The sequence below is a fragment of the Corvus cornix genome, chromosome 3 (genome assembly GCF_000738735.6).
Source record: "Corvus cornix cornix isolate S_Up_H32 chromosome 3, ASM73873v5, whole genome shotgun sequence".
NCBI classification, from domain to species: Eukaryota; Metazoa; Chordata; class Aves; order Passeriformes; family Corvidae; genus Corvus; species Corvus cornix.
The window spans coordinates 46,351,040-46,373,438 of record NC_047056.1 but is presented as its reverse complement, the minus strand read 5'-3'; the positions used below and the strand labels follow the sequence as shown (position 1 = coordinate 46,373,438).

The 22,399-nt window shown below is 38.5% G+C and overlaps 1 protein-coding gene across 5 annotated transcripts in view; it reads right to left on the bottom strand.

Moving 5' to 3' along the window:
* The window catches only part of FMN2 (formin 2), a 166,759-nt gene extending 145,364 nt beyond the window's left edge, over positions 1-21,395 (bottom strand). For all 5 annotated transcript variants that reach the window (XM_010398951.4, XM_039569096.1, XM_010398968.4 and 2 more), the window contains exons 1-2: positions 21,331-21,395; positions 5,170-7,162 (exon numbers count right to left, since the gene is read on the bottom strand). In XM_010398951.4, the coding sequence (XP_010397253.3) occupies positions 5,170-7,111 (1,942 nt within the window). In that variant the 5' untranslated portion in view covers positions 7,112-7,162; positions 21,331-21,395. The remainder of the gene's footprint in view (positions 1-5,169; positions 7,163-21,330) is intronic.
* Between the last annotated feature and the right edge of the window lie 1,004 nt (positions 21,396-22,399).

The following is a 22,399-nucleotide window of genomic DNA, read 5'->3' as shown; positions in this document are numbered from 1 at the left end:
ACACAGACCACCTCGTTGTCCTTAATTTTCTTTACATGAATTGCAATGTAGGAATGCAGGAAGCTGCTGTTGCTTAGAGAAAATGATAGCATGCCACAGCTCCTGAACCCCCTTTGCTGCCTTTTTAAAGCATTTAATGAAGTGCAACTGGCCTTCTATTATCATGTGAAGAGGCAGGAATGAAGTGACACAATGTAAAGTCCTCACATCTGTCCATCACCTTCCTTTCACAGCTGTCCTTTCTTCTTCTGTCCTGTTCCCCTTGTACCAATTCACCCCATTCCCAAAAACGATGAACTGCCTCCATAAAAGTAAGTTTCTGGAAACTTGCAGTCCAGCTAACTGCTACAGAATGATGTTTTCAAATGTATCTAAAAATAACCAAAGCTGCAGTCACCCACACCTACATATATATGGTTCATCACCACTACTCCTTATGTAAGCTCAAATTTTGGCAGAAGTAGTTCATAAGGAATACACTTGGCCATATCCTGAGCTTGATTAGAACACTAAACAAACAAAATATCTTGGGTAATTAATATTTTTGCATATTCTATCGCCATGATTCACATTAGAACTTAATCCCTCATATATAGTCAGCCTAAAATATCCCTAGAGTTGCTTTTCAATTCCAAATTTGTTTTTCTTTAAACAGAACAGCACAGAGAAAAAAAAAAGCCTGTTTCAAGAAATAGGGTTTTTTTTTTCTGCAAATAAGTCCTACACACACAGTTGGGGATTTTTTTAAAAAAATATACCAACCATGCCCCAAGCTATTAAAAAATATGTGCATACTTTAAAAAATAATAAAGCACAATTAAACCCAAGAAATATAATCAAACTTAAACTCCACATAATTATTCCCACTGGAGTAATCCGCTGCTCATTTCACAGAAATGAAGTCACTGAAGCACACAACGTCCTTTAATGGTCAGTTCCAGACAGATCCCTTGTGTGATGGATATTCTTGTGATACTGTGTCTCAGAACCAAGTAGAGCTGCACAGATCCCAGCTATAAACTGTCCCTTTTCCTTTCCCCCTTTGCACCCTAAAAAAGACCATCAGGCAACCAAGTCCACACATTCCTACTCCAGACATGTCAGGCTCCCAGTCATACATCAGAATGCGGTTGCTGGTCAGAATGTGGTTGCCCAATAGACAGAGCCACTCAATCCCATGACCAAAATCTGCTACTCCCAATGAAGTTCTAGATAAAGATCAAAGTATTAATCATGAGATCCCATCAAAACAAGCCTGGCAGCACTGGATTCCAGTGAAATTACTCACGTTTCTCCAAATCCCATATTGGGGTTCTGGCACAGAAACATTAAAGCAACTGATCAGTACTCACCCATCTTTCAATAACATATTGCAGGCCACTTTCAAACACATTTTAGTACAGTAGAAGTGCAGTGTTGGACTCCCCCCTCCCCCGAGTTTTGTGTGTACTAGGCAAAAGGAGGAGGATCTTTCCCTTCAGATGCTTGCTAGCAACACTCAGTGTAGTGTGTGATCACATACCACATGTAGGGTTGCTGTTGGGCAGCTCCCTTACATAGATGAGGCTATACCTCATCTGATAAAAGAATCGTTTGTATTACTGCTAACAAACATCATCAGTGAAACAGAAAACCATAAGTAATCTTAAATAACAGCTGCCTGATAAAAAGTCTACTCAGGATGCCAACAGATACAAATCCATATTGTGTGTGTGTCATCACATGAATCAGAAAGAAAAAAAGCCTTGAAAAAGCATTTTAAAAGGTCTACTTTATGCCTCAGAAATAAACTTTGATCCAACTTTTTCGAGTTTTCGCATACTTATCTATACTAAGACCTCTGTATGTGCCTGTAGACACTGCAATGGAACTGGAAGTGGGAAGACAACATTAAAACAGTATGGAAGTGAAATAAAGTGGCAGAAGTCAGAAAGCAGACATGAGTACACAAGCACAGTACTGGCTTCAGATTTTGTTTTATGGTAACCAGGACTTTTTGTTTGTCTCCTCTTTACAGATAGAGCAGAACAAATAAAAATCTCTGAAGAGAAATTTAAAGGTAAATGATCTGTTTGAAAGAGCTTCATGCAGCAAGTGTGTTACAACCAGCCAACAGAGATTAGAAAGGGCATGGGTTTGTCTGGGTCAAGTTTAATTACTGTCTGGGGCAGCTGATGGGACTCATTCAATTTACGTAAAACACGCCCTTATTAGCTCCTCTGCAATCACTGCACCTCAAATTAATGCAAGGATGAAATCCTTTTTACTAAATCTATCTATTGGCTCTTTCATTTCAGTTATGTTAATGTTTGGAAATATCAATTTCATTTTCCCACCAAGATACTCTCTTCACATTAGTGCAAATCATTCATTGCCACACGACAAAGTGAGAGAACCAACTCTTGTCAAGCTCTTGTCCCCCTGGGACCACGATATAAAAGCCATGGCCCCATTGTGCACTGGGTAATCTAGAACTTGTAATTACTGTCACTGCAAATTCAAATACAGCTGTCCACATAAAAAATGAAATAGCTCAAATGCCTGAATTACAAAATGCCCATAAATTTGTGCACACCACATTCCTAAGAAATGCATCAAATTCGAAATACTGTACTTTCCTTCTTATAGAAAGCAAAATTAGATATGCAAAGTCTCTGCCATTCAAGTCCTTGGCTTCCATCTTCATTTTACATTAAAGCAGTCTTAAAGAGTTCGTATGTATCACTGTGAAAACCAAAGGGCACACAGCCAAACCACAACATGGTGCAAAAGTAGGCCAATCATCTGCATAGAACCTGCAGTCAATGAAATCAATGATGAAGTGTTGTGGAATATTTTACTTGATTCCAGTTAGAAATGCAGAACAACACTGCAGTAACTGCACAGCAAAATGGGATTTAATGCTGTAGGCAAGAAGCTGTTTGGGTTTGCCTTTCCTTTGTTTTTCTTGTTTTGTTTTTTTTTTTTTTTTTTGTTTGGTTTTTTTTTTAGCTAGAAATATCCCACTATAAAGAATGTTATTTCTCAAAGCCTGATGCTAATCCCCAAGTCAATGTATCTCATGCATGCAAGTAAAATACAACATTTTTCACAAGTAGTATCAAATTACAAGGAAATTATTTCTGTAATCATTGCTGACCAGAGTGGTTTATTTAGAGGCTTTTCTGCTCTTGCAGCAATGGCAGTTTATGGGAAGAGTAATGTGAAGTTTAATTCCCCTTTTTTATGTACACCACTTGTTATTTTTAAATTCTTGATAAATTTTAGATTGTAAATACATTTTTTAAAACTATGAATGGCCAAATAGAGATGAGTCATTTCCAGTTCCCTCACTTTAAGCTTTTCTGCATGAACTGAAAGATATAATTGTCCTCTGCCTGTAAAGACAGCTGGTATGTACATGCAAATGAGGGTCACTGTGATTTCCATAAGAGATAGAACTACTGTTGCATTGGACACTGGTCCCTTCACAATAACAGTCTGAAGTATTGGTGGGAAAACACAAAACAATCCAAAAATTTTTAGTAAGCAAATCAAAACCTTGTGAGGAAATGCAAAAAAGTCTGTTTCTCAGAAAACAAGTATCTAAAAAGAAATACCATGTTCTTGAAGTTTACCACATAAAATTTATTTCTGTCATAGCACCACTATAAGGTCTAATTACTGATGTGGCAATTAAAATTTTTCTGAGCTTTTTATAAGCTGCCAAATGTTGATAGCTAAAAAAAAAAAGTGTGTGATTTTTATATGCTATAAATCTGAAATTAGTGAACACCTCAAATTGGAAAAGTTTAACTAGTATGTCTGAAATTAAGTCTTAGAAATGGGTGAAAGGGATTCAAAACACAAAAAAAGATTCAGCTCACTTCATAGAGGGCTAGTCTCAGAGGGGACTGGCTTTTTCTGTTTTAAAAAATTTGAGTTCTAATTTTCTAGACCGAAACTGGGGAATTTTGTTCAAGACTCCTGAAGAATGACAGAGTTGTGACTTGAATCTAGAAAGTAATGTTAGGTATTTATTTCATAAATCTTACTCTTCTGTCTACTTTTCATAAAACCACAAAAAAAATCTCACTCCATTTTTTGCAAAGAGCTTGTGCACAGATATGGTTACTGTGCTCATGCATCTAGAACTGACTTCATTCAAAACAAAACCAGTTTTATCTTATAACAGGTGCTCTTAGGGTATGTTCTCTGTATTCTCTTAGTTCTACAGGTTCCTTAAGTGAAAAATATATGGAATATGCTGCTCAGTTTTCTCTGTATACATACCTCCTATGTGGCAGAAATGTTCCTATTTATGAATATATTACCTTTATAAAGAAACTTCGGGGGTGGGGGCAGAAAAAGGGGAAATAACCTCAGCGTGAAGGAAAATACAACCATCTACTCACAGTGCTTCATTTGTGAACTCTCTATTCCCATGTCATTGTGACAGGATGCAAGCTGCCTAACCGGCAAGGTAAAGAATACTTTACTGAATGAGTCACCTTATGTAGCCTAAGCAGCAGCCTGACACAGCTACCAAATTGTACAACCCCGCGTTCCCTTCTCCTCTCCTGTTTTTGCTGCCCTTCAATACATTAACATTTTTTTCTTTTCCTCCTCCCCCCTTCTGAAGAGGAAATTGGTTCCTTTCTGAAGTGTTGTCCATCTGTGCTTGCATGGCTTTTTCCTTTTTGTACTAAGCAAATCCTCATCACCACCTCAGTCTAACACCAGGTGCAGGTCTCAGATGTTTACAGTACATTAGAACAGCACCTAGCACAAGAAAACCCCAAACAGGATCCTGGTTACAGAAAGCTTCACATTTGAAAGATCTATTTATGCAGAGAGCTGGTCTGCCTACAACAGTGCAGCTTTTAGCATTTTTCAACAAGAATAATTTAAGGCATTCGGCCTTTTTCTACAGGATGTAGACAACGGAGACAAGCAGAATGAAAAACTTCAGAGTTATGCATTTCCTTTAGTGGCAGTATTGCCAGACTGATGAAATGTGACTGTGTTTGTAAGATCAGGCCTTGGATTTTAAAGCTGTCAGCACAAGTAAAGATGATAATGCATGCAAAGTATTGCATTAAGTGAATTAAAGTATTTTAAAAATATTTTCAAAGCTGTTGTGGGAAAAAAAATACCAAAGCCAAACAACCCTTAATACATATCACTCACCTGAAAAGACATTGGGAAATGTCTCTGTAGAAGCCTGGACCCCTGAGGACTTTCTTGAATGAGTCAAAGGCACTCTTTCTGTTTGAAATTTCTCTCTAAACCCCTTGTGCTCCAAATAGTCTGCAGAGCTCACCTTCTCTGTGATCTCGCTTTTGTGATTAGACACCTCTTCTGTCCAGTCTGCAGAACGACTAAACAAACCTGCCAAACTAGCAGACCTCTTCTTCTTGACTGAGACTTTTTCTTTTTTGTGGACGGAATCCTGCCTCCTTGTGAAAAGCGGGCTCTGGGATGGGGAGGGAGAAGGTGAATGGTTGGGAGAACTCAGTTGCCTAGTTGTGGTTTTGATGTAACAGGGATTAATTAGATAGGGCTTAAAACATCGGGAACCAAGCATCGGACTGTCTGCTGTTCCTTCAGAGGACAAACTGCCATTTTTCATTTCCATGGATAAACCATTACGCAGCTCCTCTCGACTGGCTGACAGAGTGTGTTTCCCTTCCTGAGTCTCAGCAGCATGATCACGGCCTGCATCTGAAATACCACCCTCTGTTACTGAGCCCTGAAAATCAACAGCCTGCACTTCAGCAATTTTAGCCTCAGTATCGGCCACTGAGGCTGGAGAAGGTTGTGCGGAGCTGTGTGTCTCAGACCCGTTTTCTACTGCAGTTCTATTCAAACTGTCTTGTAGTTCACTGGCTACAGCATCCACTCCAGCAACGGGCTGTTCCTCAGTCAATAGCTGACGTTCCTGTGTTTCAAATAAGCCGTTACCAGGAGAGCCTGTGCCATTTACCGCTTCTTTCGGTTCACATTCAGTGGCACCGGAGACAGGAAGGTTTTCCACAATTTCTGATACCGCTGGAAAAGCCCCCTCCGTGTCTGGGCTCCTTTCTTTGTCAGTGGTAGTTACTGAAAAAAACCGTTCGAAATCTAAGGAGGTTGCTTGTGAATTAGCCATGTGTCGGCCCATTGTTTTGGCGACAAGGTCCTCAGTTCCAATGTTAATTGCCCCCTGCTGCTGCTGCTGCTGCAGTCTAATAGCTTGCTGGATATCAGAAAGCAAATCCTCTTGCTCTGCGGCTGAATGGAAACTGTATATATCCGTATCAGAGCCAGAGCTGGTCCTTTGTCCATCCTGTGTCTCTGCAGCAGCTGGAGCAGTTTCATTTCTGATTTCAAAATGTTCAACATCTGTGTCTGAGAGACCCCCTTCATCTGCAGAGATGCTTATATCGGGAGTTTTGGCTACAATTGAATGAGTACTGTCCAGCTCCCCAGGCTGCAAGGCCTGGCTTTCCAAAACATCTTCCCGTGAACTGCTATTCCCATCTTTAGCCTTGGACAGATTTTTTCTGATCCTCAGATTTGAAAACACAGAGGGCCTGGAGTCCGACTTACCCTTCTTCTTACCCGATTCGCTACCTTTTGCATGTTTCCCCAGTCCCCTTCTGCCTCCTGATACCTTCTTTGTGCCGTCCGTATCCTTGGGCCCAGAGACATCTTCTCCTCCTTCTTGCACATCACCTGTATTTTTCTTTAGCTTCCCATCTTGATTCCCCATGATTTTTCGCAGTGCAACACCTTTGACAATCAAGCCATCCTCCCGGATTTCATTCCTTTGGCCTGCTGGCGAGATCCCCTCTAGCAATCCAGGTTTGTTTTCAAGCGGTGGTGATGCAAGTGAAGCAAATGCTTGCTGTGCCTCTCTCCCATCTGCTAGAGCTGCCTTTTTGCATAATGTGCTGCTTGCACTGGGCTCCGCTGGGACATGCTCAGTACAGCACTGAGAGCTGCAGACAGCTCCTTCCAATGGCTGCTGCTCTTGGAGCAGCCTGCTCTCCCGATTTCTGCTGCACTCTTGGTGCTTGAGGAAGGATTCTGTGAAAAGTATTTCCTTAATAAAAGTCACTTCTTTTTCCACGGTTTTTATTGCCTGCATTGCAAGCTCAGCTTGTCACCAAATCATTTATAATATCGGTACTTCAAGTTCCTGAAGGGGAAAAAAAAAAAAAAGTTAAAGTAAAGTACTTTAATTACTCTGCAACTGCTCTGCAATTGCTTCAACAAATAAACTAACAAACTTGGAAAGAGAAATATTATGATTATTTAATAGTTTATAAGGTGCTTAAGCATATGCTGCTTTGACAGATTACACATTACCACTGCTGATTTATATGCTTGCTTTTTAAAGGCCATCAAAACAGTACATAATTTTAAAAGAAGAGTCATTCTCCTCTTAAATAGATAAAACAAAGATAATAAACAGAAAGTTCTTTCCACAGTTTTAAATAGTTGCACTTAAAATTCAATGTGTTGTGGTAATTATGCTATAGAAAGCCTCCCACAATTTGTATTCTGAGAAGGTAGATACACTATTATTCCCAGGAGAATCAACTCATCAATATTAAAACACGTCACCATTGTTTTCCCTGATAAGAACATCTGGCACAAAACAAGATAAAACAAATAAGAAAAATAGCAGTATTCAAACTCTACTAAGGAAAAAGATACAGTGAAGTACTCATCTATTTTGCCCTACATATTTAATAATTGATTTAGATGCTGACATTTCCTAACTATTTTGGAAGCTTGTGCAAAAGTTTTAATCTGTTGCTGCTTCTCCTTAATTTTTGCTTTAGATGTATAAGCATCAATACTTCATAAATACATTTCCTGAACTTTCAGACATATTTCTTTCCACTTTTAAAATTTAGAATTAAAATAACTGGAATAGAAGGAAAAGGGCTCGAGAATGCCAAATTGCCAAATTGGATCAGTTTAGCAGTCCAGTACTTTGGTTCAACACCAAACAAGTAGTAATTAGATAAACTTTCTGCTTATAATTTACCATCTCTAAACTGTCTGGTCTATTATGTTCAGTTTCTTTGAAAGAATTTATGTATTCCTCACAGCTGTGAACTTCCCTTCCATCAGGGATTGCTTAAACCAATACATCATTCCAGGGAAACAATCTACTGGTTTATCTAACTCCTACTTTCAGCGTAATTCCTAACAGAGATTTCGCTTCTTTCCTCTGCCTTAATATACATTAAAGAAGAAGGAGTATCATTCACATTTGAAAAACTATACAGGCATATCCTCCCCTCCCCCCAAGACACACACTATTTATTTTTCCAAAGATTTCTAAATACCTTTAAAAATATAGGCTCTGGTTATATAGTAATAATTTCTCTTTATTCAGTTTGGAAAGAATACAATGACACATGCAAATAAATTATTTTGAACTATCATTTCTTCCTTGCGCTTCTTGGTCACTTACTGCTCTGACGTAAGCCCTGTTCTGAGGGGCCTGTGGCTCAGGCTTGAGAAACCTTTTGTCTACAAAACTTGAGTGTTTTATGTGGATCAGATGACTTTGTATACTCAGTGGGATGATTTGGGTTGGTTTTTTTTTAGTTTTCTCTTATCTAACCAAGTCAAACATCTATTTTTTTCCACCTTTAACACTTAAAAATTATAAATATACTAACAAGATCTAGTATAGCAAAACCTGCAAGAGCATGTTAAGTGATTTTGCTTTTTTACTCCATTCCTGCTTTTGGGTTCTGCTATCCTACTTAGTTTCTACTTTGTTTTAGTATTTGACCTCTTGCATCATTATTATGTATTTGGAAAAGGCTTTTGAAAGAGCATATAATTTCAGTCCAGTTGAAGATACACAGAAAGAATTACTTAAGGCACAGTTTGAGAGAACCATAGTAGTAGAATAATACCCTGATGGGTATTTTCACTGACTAGAACTGACAAGGATCTAAGCCTTGATTACAACTGGAGTACTTGTATCTTCCAACCTCACTTAAAAACTCTTTTCCCACTAAAACCTGCCAGAAATTAACATACTGCAGGAGTAATATAAAGATACAATGGCCTGAATGTGTAACAGAAGTGTAGAACTACTTTAATGTTCTAAAACACTTTCTTTCCTTCCTTCTCTGTAAACTTGCCTGGCAGAACCCATACACCTTCATTACAACTACTGATAACTCACCAGCAGTGATTACTCTGCAAATTGTTTTGCAAAACCAAGCCATTGACACAGGTAGGCTTGTAAGAAAATCAAGTTAAAGATCAATCTTAATTTTTAAATTAGAAACTAGAAACTTAGAATAGTTTTAATCACGTAGGTGCATTATTTCCTAGATGTCTTCACAGAGCACATCCTGATGAGTCAGTTCTTCAAAAAAAACCCACATAATGTAGAGCCATAGATATTTCCAAAGTTTAAATATATTACATTTTTAAAAAAGTTAATGTTTTGGGGTCTGTTTTTTCTCAGTCAGTCTTTTAGCTTCTAAGGAAAAATATGTTATCAAAAAGAAATTCAGCAAGAAACCAGAACATTTTGGCATCAGTGTAAGCTACATTTTAAAAGCTAACAAAGTATTCAATATTCTCCACCAAAAAAAGACAGAATTTCAACAGACACTAAATGGGGAAAAGAAAAGGATTTAGGTGTTCAAGCAGGATATTTCATTTTTAAGAGTGATAGTAACTCATTCTGAGTTAGTATAACTTATTCTTAGCTTGGTATAAATTGTCAACAAGCTACTGAGGCTAATCAGGAAGCCTGCCTGCCTGCCTGCCTGATTCAGTATTTGCAGTGCCCAGCCAGAACCACTGAGGTGTGAGATTGCAGGCATAGACCTGAGATCCTCCTCATCTCTCACTCTCTTCCAAAGCTGAGGATGTGCAAATGGCAACACACAGAGGAGAGTCAAAACTTACAACTCAAGATATATCATCTTTGTGCTCCCAGAGACCTTCATGTTAACATATTCCTGTTAAAAATGCAAGACCTGTTACAGAATTGTGATTATCTTCAAGATAGTTACCATTTCCTGCAGCCTCCCTGGAAGGGTGAGCAGATCCCCCAACACTGCCTGCCTATCCCCTTGATCAGCTGGGAGGGGAAGGGCAGCACTGATTGCCCACACCTGGGTTCAGGACTCAGCCTCCTGGAGCGCAGCCAAGGCAGAGCACTGCCCTCCTGTTGGGTCAGGAGTGTTCCCTCCAATTCCTTACAAAAACGCTGGTGACCAGTTGGCATCCTGGTAGTTTGGACCTATGGCAAACACAGGCTGCCTGGAGGAAAAGAGGGGTACCTAGGGAAGCCTGCTCTGAAGAGACACATCTCTCTTGGGGTGGATGAGTTTTCACCATGATTTACTGGCTGTGATATTTCATTCGGTTCTCAATATTAGTTGTTGAGCAAGTCCCAGTAGAGTGGAGATAACACCCTGTTACTGCCTCAGGCTGTGCCTGCTGGAGGACAAGCCTTTGGGCAGGGTTAGGCTTCACCCATAGGACCCCAGGAAAGGGTTTAATCCACAGGAGTGCTGGCAAGACACAAAGGACCCAAAGCAGTTTCTCGGCAGTGATGCTGCACCATCACCACTGTGCAGCAAAGATGTGGAGGGCAAAGAATGAACTGTGCCACGTGTTCCCATAGCACCCTGCACAGTGGCTGAGGGACAGGCTCTGTACTCACAGCCAGCTCTTCCAGGAGCCCAAAGTGGCTGGTCAGGCTACAAACTTGGGCTCTTTGTCCTGTCACTTCCTGCTGGGACACTCAGTACGGAGGGTGATGAGGCTGCTGCAGTCAAGGGCAGGTGCTCTCCTGGGTTTAAGACACAACATGGCAGGCCAGGGTAGAGGCTGACTAGAGGGGGCTGAATCTCAATATCCAGGGACTCAGGCTTCACACAGAGGTGGGCTGAGGCTGGGGCAGCAGCAGCGTGAGAGCCTCAGCACTGTACTACAGGGCCCAGATGCCATGACAGTGCCCTCGGAGCTGGGCTCTGCTCCGCCAGCGCTGTATGCTCTCCACCCTCCTCTCACACCACTCCCTGAGAAGACATGGCTGCAGGACATCTTCACATCTGCCATACACATGCTGCAGAGATTAATTTTAATGAGTTGCTAAATGAGCATGGGTTTGGTTTGGAGATAAAGGTACATAGAGTAACAGCAGGGTTTTAAAGTGCTCTGGTGTCGCATTACTTACTGGCATATGGCAATGCAGGGGGTGTGAAGAAAAACTTGTTTTAGCAGACCGAGATATTCCACCCATCTATGTTACTAGAGCTTGAATTTTCATACTCATTCTTGTCAGCCCAGTGCTGGAACCTGGTCTCGGTTCCTGCTGTCCTGTGGCATCAAGAAGCCTTCCTTGGCCGCCATTTTGAGCACGATGTAAAATTTATCTTCTCAGAAGGCATCAGCTACCATTAAATATTCCCTTATATTGCTAAAGGCATGCTCCAAGCAGCTGAAAATTTTTTCCTGCCCCCACAGTCCCATCTCTTTCAGCCATAGGGAGAATTGTCTTTTAGGACTTGACATGCTCTAGGCGTGACTGGCAAGGGACAAGTCAGAAGATCAGAAAATATGAAGTAAATTAAGAGACCATAGTGGCCAGGATTAAAGCTGGTCCTGCCCTTGCTTCATTTAGTTTCTAGTGGATATGAGATTCTGCTTTTTCTTTTATTACTTGTTTAAGCAGTATGAAATCATGCCGTATGCATTGTATTTATATTAAGTAGGGGTGATCCAGCTACTGGGAAACCTAGTTTACCCGTTGAAAGGCTTCCTTTAGGAAGGTTCAAGGAGCTTGAACCTAGCAAGCAATGATTCTAGGTGAGATTTGACTTGCTTAGGAACTTTTATTTAGTGCATGAAAAAATATTGACTAGGATTTTCAAATGCCTGCTACATCATGCTGAACTTTCTTTCTCATAATTTCTATCTAGTGAGAGTTATCATTTAAAATTAATGTATCTGAAAAAGCAGTGTCTCCAGCAATGCAATGTTTGCCAACTACATGCTGCAAAAGGCCACTGGCTAGGAGCCAAAATCTCTATGAAGCATTTAACCTCCTGAATTCTTCACCTAAATGCAATAATACATTTATGCATTGTGAAATAGAGCTTCTTTTTGTTTAAAAATATGACCAGCTCGACACAGCAAAACTCATACACATTCCAGTAAGTCGCTTTATTGTTTTCCCTTTGCATTTCCATATTCTTACTGCTTCTTTATTGTAAAATGTACTTTTCATCATAAATGCTCTACAGAACCTATCACAGTTACCCATGCAGGGGGAGTTGGCTGAACAGCTGCAGTCAAATCCCTGCCAGCATTCTGGAGATGTATGCATTACATTTCAGGGTTAGGTCACAGAAGGCTCCAAAAGTCCAGGCCTCTGCAAATCCTACAGCCAGATACTCCTGCATTTGGAGCACAGTGTACTACACTACTGCTGCATCCAAACCCAAGCAATGAGGAAGTCTGAAAATCTGGCTTGTTCCCTATTACCAACTGAAAAGTGAGGTATCTTGTGGCATAGCTTCCCCTCTTCCTTGAACAAAGTTTATTTCAGACAAATTCTATGTTGAATGCAGATTGCCAGCATCTATTTGTTAGTATGTGCCAAACAAATTCAATGCAACACAGTTTAGGCTACACCAAGAAAAAAATAATTAGCAAAATATCTGCTGACCAGACTGTCAAAGCACAGAAAAAACAGTTTCTACCATTTAAACCACTGTAAAGTACAATAAAAAAAATAGGAGTATAAGTCTTTTATTTCCTAACAAATGAAATTTAAGCAATAAGGTTATTTCTTCAGACGTCATAATAGCTTTTGAACACAGTAGGAAACACCAACCAAACTTTTAAGATGGAAACCATTAAACCCCTGCAAAATTCACACATGTGCAGAATCACTATTTGCGTAGAGGGGGAAAGATAAGCAGAACTGGCTGTGTCAGTCGATCAAACAGGATTAACGTAGTTTAGGACAACCCACCACAAGCAAGCATTTCATAGGAAAAACTGAGAGTGGACAAGATTTATTGTACTAGAGGATAGAGAAAGGAACAAAGAACACAAAACTGTAGGAAACTGGGCCTCCTCATTTTCATTCCTTAGAAAAGAACATATTCTGTTAAATCAAGCGGAAAATTACATATTGTCTTGTTGGTTTTCTTGGACAACTCCCAGAGTACTTAATGACAGGTTTGAAAAATGTTGACTTTGATCATATCACTGAACCTTTTTGCCTGCAGAGAGCCCAAAATGTCATGAAACAATGGCGTATTTTTGAGCCTAGTCCTTTTCTGCAGGAGACAAGAGATTAACGAAAGTACTTAGCACTCTAATTTTATCTTTTCTACTGCAGAAATTACCTACTAGTCTCAAGGAAAAATTGACAAAGATCAGTTTTTCCTGAGAGTCTTTAAAGTTTTTTAAAAATCTCAACCAATAACTTTGATTTAAAAATACGTGAAGAGAATAAATGATATTAATTTTTTACTCTCTTATTTTGGGCATCAGTTATTATTCTGTTGCATGTACATATGTGGATGTGTAAAATTTGTGTCAAATTAAAAAAAGAAAGCGTTTGATCAGCTTTCATTTTTTGTTGAAACACCAACCATTCTCCTGTCAATTGCCATTATGCTCTCCATAGAGGAAACAACCCTGGGGCAAACTCTCTCTGTAAAACACTCAGGGAGGTTTAAAAAATGTGATTATTTTGATTTTGTACTCATTTGTTGTATTGTTTCAAATACTTTTGGCAATTAGAAAGCAGGACAATGGACATCAGCTGGGCTAGAAGTCCACCTACACACAGTGCTTGCTAACACCCAAGCAGTCCTGGCTGCCTCACTAGGCTGAACTAGCTGTGGTGGAAATTAACTCATGGAGACGGCTGTAACTATGTGAAGTGGGCTCAAACCATAATTTATGTTTTATGTCAGTTAGACCTTAGCATGAGGGACCTAAAGCCTAATTAGCACAGTGAATTCCTACTGGTTTTGTGGTTAAAATGTCTTTCCTTTTGTCAGCTGAATGGCTATCATAATAAGCTGAGTTAAGGTCCTGATTGTCAATAAAGGAAGTATGTTGCAGATGAACAGGTGGCAAACTATTTAACTACAGTAAGACAGAAGAAACATAATAAATAACAGATAAATAACCCAGATGCCCAGACAAAGGTAATGAAATTCAATTAAGATGATGAGGTTTCTATATCAAAGGTATTATGACATGCATAGAGGCCACCACTACAGCTTTTGTAGGGCTAAATAAATAGAACAATTAGTGTGATCTAGTTAGGGAACTGAATGTTCATTCCATGAGCAATAGAAACTTAAAATTTTACCAGATCGCTGTTCTGCTCACTATACCCATTCCCAGTCTTTCAGTCTTATGCCGTCTTACTCAACTTCAACGTCTTCAACTGACCAAGTATCTAGTATCAACTGTCCTACTGTCTTTTTTGTCCCGAGCAACTCGTTTGACTTAGTCTCCACCACTGCTGTATAAAAGAATTTTTTTGTTTGATATCTTGTCTCATTTCCTGACTTATCCAAGGTAATCCACAGACCAAGAATATCCTCAATATGATGGGTGACCTGCTTCTAGATGAAAAATGGCACCCCTTTTCCTATGCTACTTTATCTTCATTAATTCCTTTTTCTGAAGCTGTTGATCATTTCAAACACTTTAATTGGTTTGCCAGTTTCTAATGCACCTCCCCTTGCAGTGCCATTTCTCCCTTCTGCTAACTAACCTCATTCTCTTCTACACATAACTGTCCTGTCCTTACATGGTGTATCATCACTCATTTTTTATCTTTTAATCCAAAGTCTTGTTAACTGTACCTAGAGGCACAGCTGTGACTATGATGGAAGGAGTCACTTCCAACTCTTGACAGATAGTCAGTAATGAGTGGAAGCATGTAGGACCAAGCATCACTTTCTTTCATGTATTACTGTGGATAAGGAATACAATGAAATTATCTCACCAGTTTACAGTTCAGACATTTTAATTGCTTTTACTTTTGCCTTCCATATCTTGGTTCTTGGATAACATTAGTAAATGTTAATGCCCATGTCTTTCAAATATTGTCAAGACATGACTGACAATGTAAAGGATGTTCTGTATTCATCATCTATTTTTTTCTATAATTTTTATACAATTTACTTTAGCTTTATGCAGCAGATTCATTTTCCCTTTGTGAATACCCTTAGTTGGATTCCAGTCTTCTGCAGTGTCACAATCCAAACAGAACTGATCAGAAAGAAAGGAAAGAATTAAATATTTGCCTCCCTATGTTTTTAGATAGAGTTTACACTGTGAAAAAATGTAGAAAAGAGATTAAGGAAATTTATATTTAATTACTGAAAATTTAGGTGTGAGAGAATTGCAAAGAGTGTAGGGAGTTATAATTGAGGGATGCTTGCTTGGTCAAGGTCTTAATTTCTCCTAAAACTGTAACATGGTCCACCACAGGGAAGTGGTTACAACAACAGGCCTATCAGAGCTCAGGAGGTGTTTGAACAATGCTCTCAGGAACATGGTGTGATTCTTGGGGTGTTCTGCTTAGGGCCAGGAGTTGGACTCAATGATCCTGATGGGTCCCTTCCAACTAAGCAAATTCTATGATTCTATGAAAATGTTGCAGCCTAGAGTGCTTTAGGAAATTAGTTATAGAACCTGAAGTAATACACAAGCATTAAGTTATGCAACAACTGGCAAGAAAAATTTCAAGCAAATGTTTTACTGTGATCTGTCCCCAACCTTGCCAATATCTTCATATTAAGAGCTTACATAAAATTATTTAGAAAGCAGAGTCCTTCCCAACATCCGAGTTGGTCAGTTTCACACATTAAATGACATTACTTTTCCGTTTCATTTGTGTTCAGGAAAGATGTTCAAGTAAACAAAATTTAAACACTCAGGAACAGCCCTAAATTAAACTTAGAGACATTTTGTGTGAACTGTCCATAGAGCAGCTCATCTTTTTGTATGTGTTTACAATAGGAAGGATAAAATATGCCCTAAGAGGTCTTACCTTTCAATTTTTTAAAATAATGTACTCAGCACCAAGGGAAAAACACCATCTGGGGAAAAAAACGATTAAATGTTCAATTAACAAAATTCTGATGGTCTTCCCTGAGCCAGATCACCTGGGGTGTTATTACAGGAGGTGTCTGCTTTACTAAAGTAGTGTTAGGCTACCTTAGCATAGTCTAAAGAAGAAAAAAAAGTCATAAGAAGACTTGTGACTTTTAAATAGGGTATTTCCATTATAATCTGGTGCTTTAGTTGCTTCTGTGCCAGAAATCTGCCCAATATCCACAGATACTGAAATATTTCAGGATATATTACTGGAAAAATTAAAAAAAAAAAAAGGGATTTGGATTGCAGATACATCTGGTTCAACAGCAAGCTTCTAGCAGTTGTCAGTATAGACAATGTTGTAGGAAACACTCTAACAGTAAGCAATGGGAAATTTAATTCCACAAGTCTGTCATTCCTATTAATGAATGTCCTTAGATAAGGGGGTTGGTTTGTTTGTTTTGACTGAGTCTCACAACTCCAAACAGTTGTGCTGGGTGCCTGGTTCAGGGTGTGCTATCATGTTAGCTGTGTTTTGTGCTCACAGACACGTCAGTCAAAGGTGGGACCAGTTGCACCAAACACTAAGCAAAGTGCTACAAGCACATCATTCCTACTCCAGAGAGCTGATAATCTAAGTAGACTCACATGGATAACCTCATTAACTCAATTACATTTATTCTCTTCCCCCTGCCTTTCACCGCTTTCGCTTTTGCATCACAGTGCAGCAAAGAGGTATTTGATAGACAAATACCAGTAGCCTTCTAGAAAATATGAACTAGAAATAGATTCTTAATGTGGAAAGGATAGACTCTTGGCCTGGTAAAATAAAGTGGTTGTTTCATGTTTACAGCAAGTATGTGTAAAGTGGGAAAAGAAAGAGTGCTAAATCTGTCAGTACTTTCAAATCAAAGGATAATAAGCTACACAAAAGCCCAGGACAGTACAGAGCATACGTGTCACTGACATGGGATGAATATGACATGAAATGCTCAATCACAATATAGTGTTATAAAGAAGCTAAGGAAAGTAAAGGAAGAATTGGAAAAGGAAAACTGAAGACAGATGGAAGATCAGTCTTTTCTGTAATACATCATAAGGAAGAACTGCCTTGAACTCTCTGATTTCTGTGTGGCTTATCTGTGGGTGTAGAAATTAGCCTCATGTTTCTATTTCATCCAAATACATGAATTCTCAAGCTCTCAATGAATTCTCAAGCAAAGCAAAGAGCTTTTCTGCCTCACAGATACCAAAGTGCTGGACTTCTCTTGCACAATTGCAGAAACATATAATTACTCACGTTGATGTATTAAGCTTTCTTTTCAGCCGTTGCTGTTACCAGTACTACTTTTGTGGCAAGATGCTATAGCTCAATGTGAGTATGCGAAAGAGAAGGAAACTCATGACAGGACCAATATTGACACTAGGTTCTAATATAGATCAAGGGCTCACTGTGCTCTAAGGACCCTGTAAACATAGCAGAAGACAAAGTCTGGGGGTTTGGGGAGTCTGCTTGGTGATTTTTGTTGATTTTGATTTCATTTATTTATATTTTTATTTTTTATTTAATTTAGGGAACAAGACATCTACAGAAAAAGCAGAAATATGCAATATTAGAAAATGCACCTTATTTCAATCTTGTCAGATCATTACATCAGTCTGAGAAACAAGGAGAAAAGAATTTGACAGGATATTTACAGATCTTGCTTTCTTTCTGTTCCACTCCACTGAACTTACTATTATTCACTCCCATTAGGGACTATTCATGACACAATTGTTTTTCTTCTATCATTATGTCAATATCTGATTAGACACAAGCTTCTTATGTTCCTTCTAACTCAGTGTTAATATAAAATATATCAAGTGCCATAACAGGGTTCTAAGCAGTCCAAAGTTTCTGTGTGAAATTTTATATTAAGAGTCTGACATTACTCCCTCTGATGTGGAAATCCAGCTGTGTCCCAGAAAGGAAATCAGATGGCTTTCCATTAAACCACAGTTCTCAAGACTGTCTGCATAGGCAGGAATAAGTCAATTGGAAATAGCTGTGAATAAACATCTCTTTAGCAGTATGCAGGATATAAGATTTTTCTGATAATATAAGTCAGAAAATTTTCATATCTGTAATAATTCCTTTTAAAGATATAAAAAGCATAAAATATATACACTTTTCAAATTCAACTCCTATGGTCCTCAGCAGAGTTACAGTTCCTTAAACTGGCATTAGCTCAAATAATGTATTAATAGGCTGCTTATGTTGCCAATTAAAGCCCTAACTGCATGGAGGATTTCAGGGAGACGTTAAGGCAAAACCCACACCAAAGTTGTCTTTATTTATAAATATATATATATATCTTGACACAGCTGCCTTGATCCCTCAATTAGGGTCTGCTCCAGATGTGTCCTAGAACCCTTGGTACTCCTGTTGTTGTAGCTTGAAATGAATAGATCCTGCCCACTGTTTTCTGAGGAAGGCATACAGATAAAAGACAGAAATACCTTGTTCATGACCTAGAAAACTATCTCTTACTCAAATATTAGCGTGCAGTATAGCTTATATTTCAAAGAGATAGAGTGTCAAGTTACTTAAAAATTCCTCTAATGATAGTGTCTGCTGTGAGTTATTATTCTATTTTGATTACATTTCATTCCACATTCTCCTCCAATTCTATCATGAAAATAAGTGCAGAGAAGAGAGTCTTGAAATATTTATAATGAGTATATTTAAAGGCAGCTTTAGAGAATGCAAATTTAAACTCTCCATTGAAATATAGCCTGTATATAAACTGCTGTGCTACAGAGTACAACACTGAAGAAAGTCATAAATTTCTGATAGAAAAGATATTAAAGACCCAGGCTGTTGGATGAAGCAGAGAAACCTCCAGATCAGAATGTAATGATTAAAGCATTGGAAAGAAACTGAATTTTCTTATGTACAATTGTGAAGACATTATAAGGAATTTAGTATAGGTAAGGATTAAAATTTTGAACATGTAAATATTTTTTGACTTCAGATCATGAGATAGAACAAATAATTCTCTTCTTCTGCTGCAAAATTAATTTACTAAAAAAAAAGGTAAGGAAGTTTGATCCAGGTCAGGAATGTGTGTACACATAAATCACAAAAATCATTGTATATGTTCAGTATGACAATAAACTTTGAAAACTGCCGAGTTTTGGGGTATTTTGAGTTCTTGCCATCTGCTGAATCAGACTGAGAAATCTTACAGATATTTTGTAAACACTAAGAATTTCAGTAACTAGAATTGATTACAAAGACTGTTTCATATCTACAGTAAGTTCTCACTACTTAAGCCTGGCACATCTAGATTTTTCTGTTATAGAGCCATTTGTATAAAGACTTAATGAAAAAACATTCTCTGACTTCTTTGTTAAAAAATTTCTTAATAAAACCTCAAAACAAGATGCTTTTGAATTCTTCTGTACTCTTGAGTGCAACTGGTTTCTACAGGCACACAGATATAACTTTGATTATGTGGTATTAGTTATTTCAGTGGTTTGTGGCTTTTTGCATATATATTACACCATTTCTTCTGCTAAAGAAATATCCACAGAAACTGGGTTTATATTGCCACCTCATTTATCATCTCAAACCAGATAAAACAGGTCTCATGTACTAAGCCGCCTACTTGGTTTGTTATTTTTAAACATGGGGGGTATAGCTTTTTGTCTGTGGTAAGATTTCCCCCTGCTTCTCACTCAACATCCCTAGACAACTCATAACTTCTTATCAGTTAAAAATGGTAAGATAATGATAGCAATTCAGCTTAGGGAAAACACTTGCAGATCCTGGAAGATTGAATACGAGCTGCTCTAATGCATCATTATCTGCTATTTATTTATTTAACACACTCATCATGTTTTTCTTTGAGGATTTTTCTTTAAAACAAAATCCACATCCAGCATAGATAGGACAAGCACAGTTTGGCACTACAACAAGGCTATTTTGAAAATATTAGTCTCCTTTGTCCAATTATTGACACCTATTTTTCTTAGCCGCCACTTAAAGGCATGGAGGAAAGAACTTTTTTGATGAAAGGAAAAAAAAAACCCCAAGCAATCCATCCATTCAGTCAGGTAGCCTGGGTCCCATAAATATAAGTCCAGTGTTATGCAGGCAGCCTGAAGACCCTGCCCTGTAGTTGCACTGGAACACAAATGCTGTCCTGCCAAAGCAGCGAACCTCCTGTGTGGTGGAGCTGCTTCTCTATCCTGTTCCTCTCCTCTTGTGCACATGCTGTAAGCAGGATGCAAAGCAAAGAGAAGAGAAACAAAGCACTACAGCTGTCATGTTCTGAAGCTACTGCTTGCTTCCATGTAGCCGAGAACACGCAAACAGTATCGGGTAACAATGAGAGAAGGTAGCTGGAGACTGGGGAGAAGGAGTTAATTACTGTTCCCTGTTTTTCTTTCAGTAAAGTAGTGTCTAAACACATACCCTATCTACATTGGCCATCCAGTGGTTAGTCTTAAAAAAGGCTTATTCCTAAACGACAGATAAAGTTTAGAGAACTCATCTGAATCTTTAATTATGATCGAAATTTTTACAATGATAACAAAAAAAGCTTTTCTCTTTTGGACGGGGAGCTTCATAGGGAGTTAGGTATTCAGTTACAGCTTTTCTGCTGTGCTTTTAGATCTTCCAATTTCTCTGAAAGTATGTGCATATGTCAAGTGTTATATTTTAAATATCTTTAGCTGCACTAACACCTTTGGAGGCAAATGCAAGTCTACAGCTGCTCCCAGTCCAGCCATCTCTGAGTGGCACAGTTTTCTGTCTTTGATACCACCCATGCGACACTCCAAATAAATCTCATTCACATGTGCATAGAGTTCGGTTTATCTCTTTCAGTCTTCATTGCTAAAAATGCCCTTTACCCTTATGCACAGCTGGTTGCTGTGTGGCATTCCTTCTACTTAAAAGGTGGAAAACCTCTTAAGAGCCTAAGGCTGTTCAGAACTGCTCCCTGGAGTGGCTATAAGCTAAAGCCCCAAATTCAGCCTTCTATCCTGTGAGATAATTCCATTCTAATCCCAGAAAAGTTTCAGATACTGCCACCAATATGTGAGCCACTTAGCCTTGTGTCCAGCCAGAATCCTTATTTAGCAGGTCATTGTGTTTTTCTTCAGCTCTTAGACCATTTATTTCCCAAACATACCTTTAATAAAGGTAATAATAATAATAAAGTGGTCATAAGGCAGCCTTACCTTGTTTCCTGCCAAAATGTATTCTGATGTGAACTCAGCAAGTTCTACTTCTGCTCAGTAGAAACATTTCCACACAGACTATACTTATACAAGAGTCAGAATGTCTGGCTTTTTTGCTCTGGGCACCATTTCCAGTCACATGAACTGGGAACAGTTTGATTCAGATGTTAACAGCCACTGACATTTGCAGGAATGTTTAAAAAAATAAATCATAAATGCCTTAAGAAATTTCACTGCGTGAAAGACTTAGCACAAAAGTTATTGAAAGTGTGGTATGTGTTTTATTTGGAGGAACATAGGTGTTCATAGTAATATGTCACATAACTATATATTGTGTAGTGGGGCAAACCATATTGAATAAAGTTTTTTTTCCAAATTTTATGTCTTTACAGTCTCACTAAAGTAGAACTTGTGTGCAAATCAGGGAAGAATCTGACATTTTAATTTTAAATGGGTGTTGGAGTTTGACAAATTAAATGGGATGAATTCCACAAACTGACAAAAGTAGTGGATTAGAATAAATCTGTGATTGGCACCTAAGTTTCCAGTAAGCTCCCTTCCCTCCCTTTATTTATTTTAAACACATTTTTTAATTCTGTAAAGTGATTTATTTTCATTGTCTTAATTTGAAGGAGCTCTGCATCGGAGGGGGCAGGGAAGATGACAGATTTGTGGTTTACATTTCATAGGACTGCAGTAATGGAGACACTCAGAATACAGCTCTCTGTTCCAATTCATTTCATGCTCTAAGGAAGTCTCATGCTCAGAAAGTGACCTTCAAGTGGTATTGCTCTGTCCCTGAATCATTGTATTGCAGGGTAAGTCTGAGCTGACAGACTCTCATTCCTCTAAGTGTAAATGGAAGTTACATGGATTATTTTAAGCCTTCCTCCCATTTGAGATACTTTCTTTCTACACTCTCTGTCCTTTTAACAAAAAACCAAAATTTGTCCTTTTAATTAAAAAAAAAAAAAAAAAAAAAAAAAAAAAAAAAAAAAAAAAAATCAAAGAACCGCTTGAAGCCTACCAGGAGCATTTAGAAGTTTTGAAACCTTTTCCCTTTTAAGGT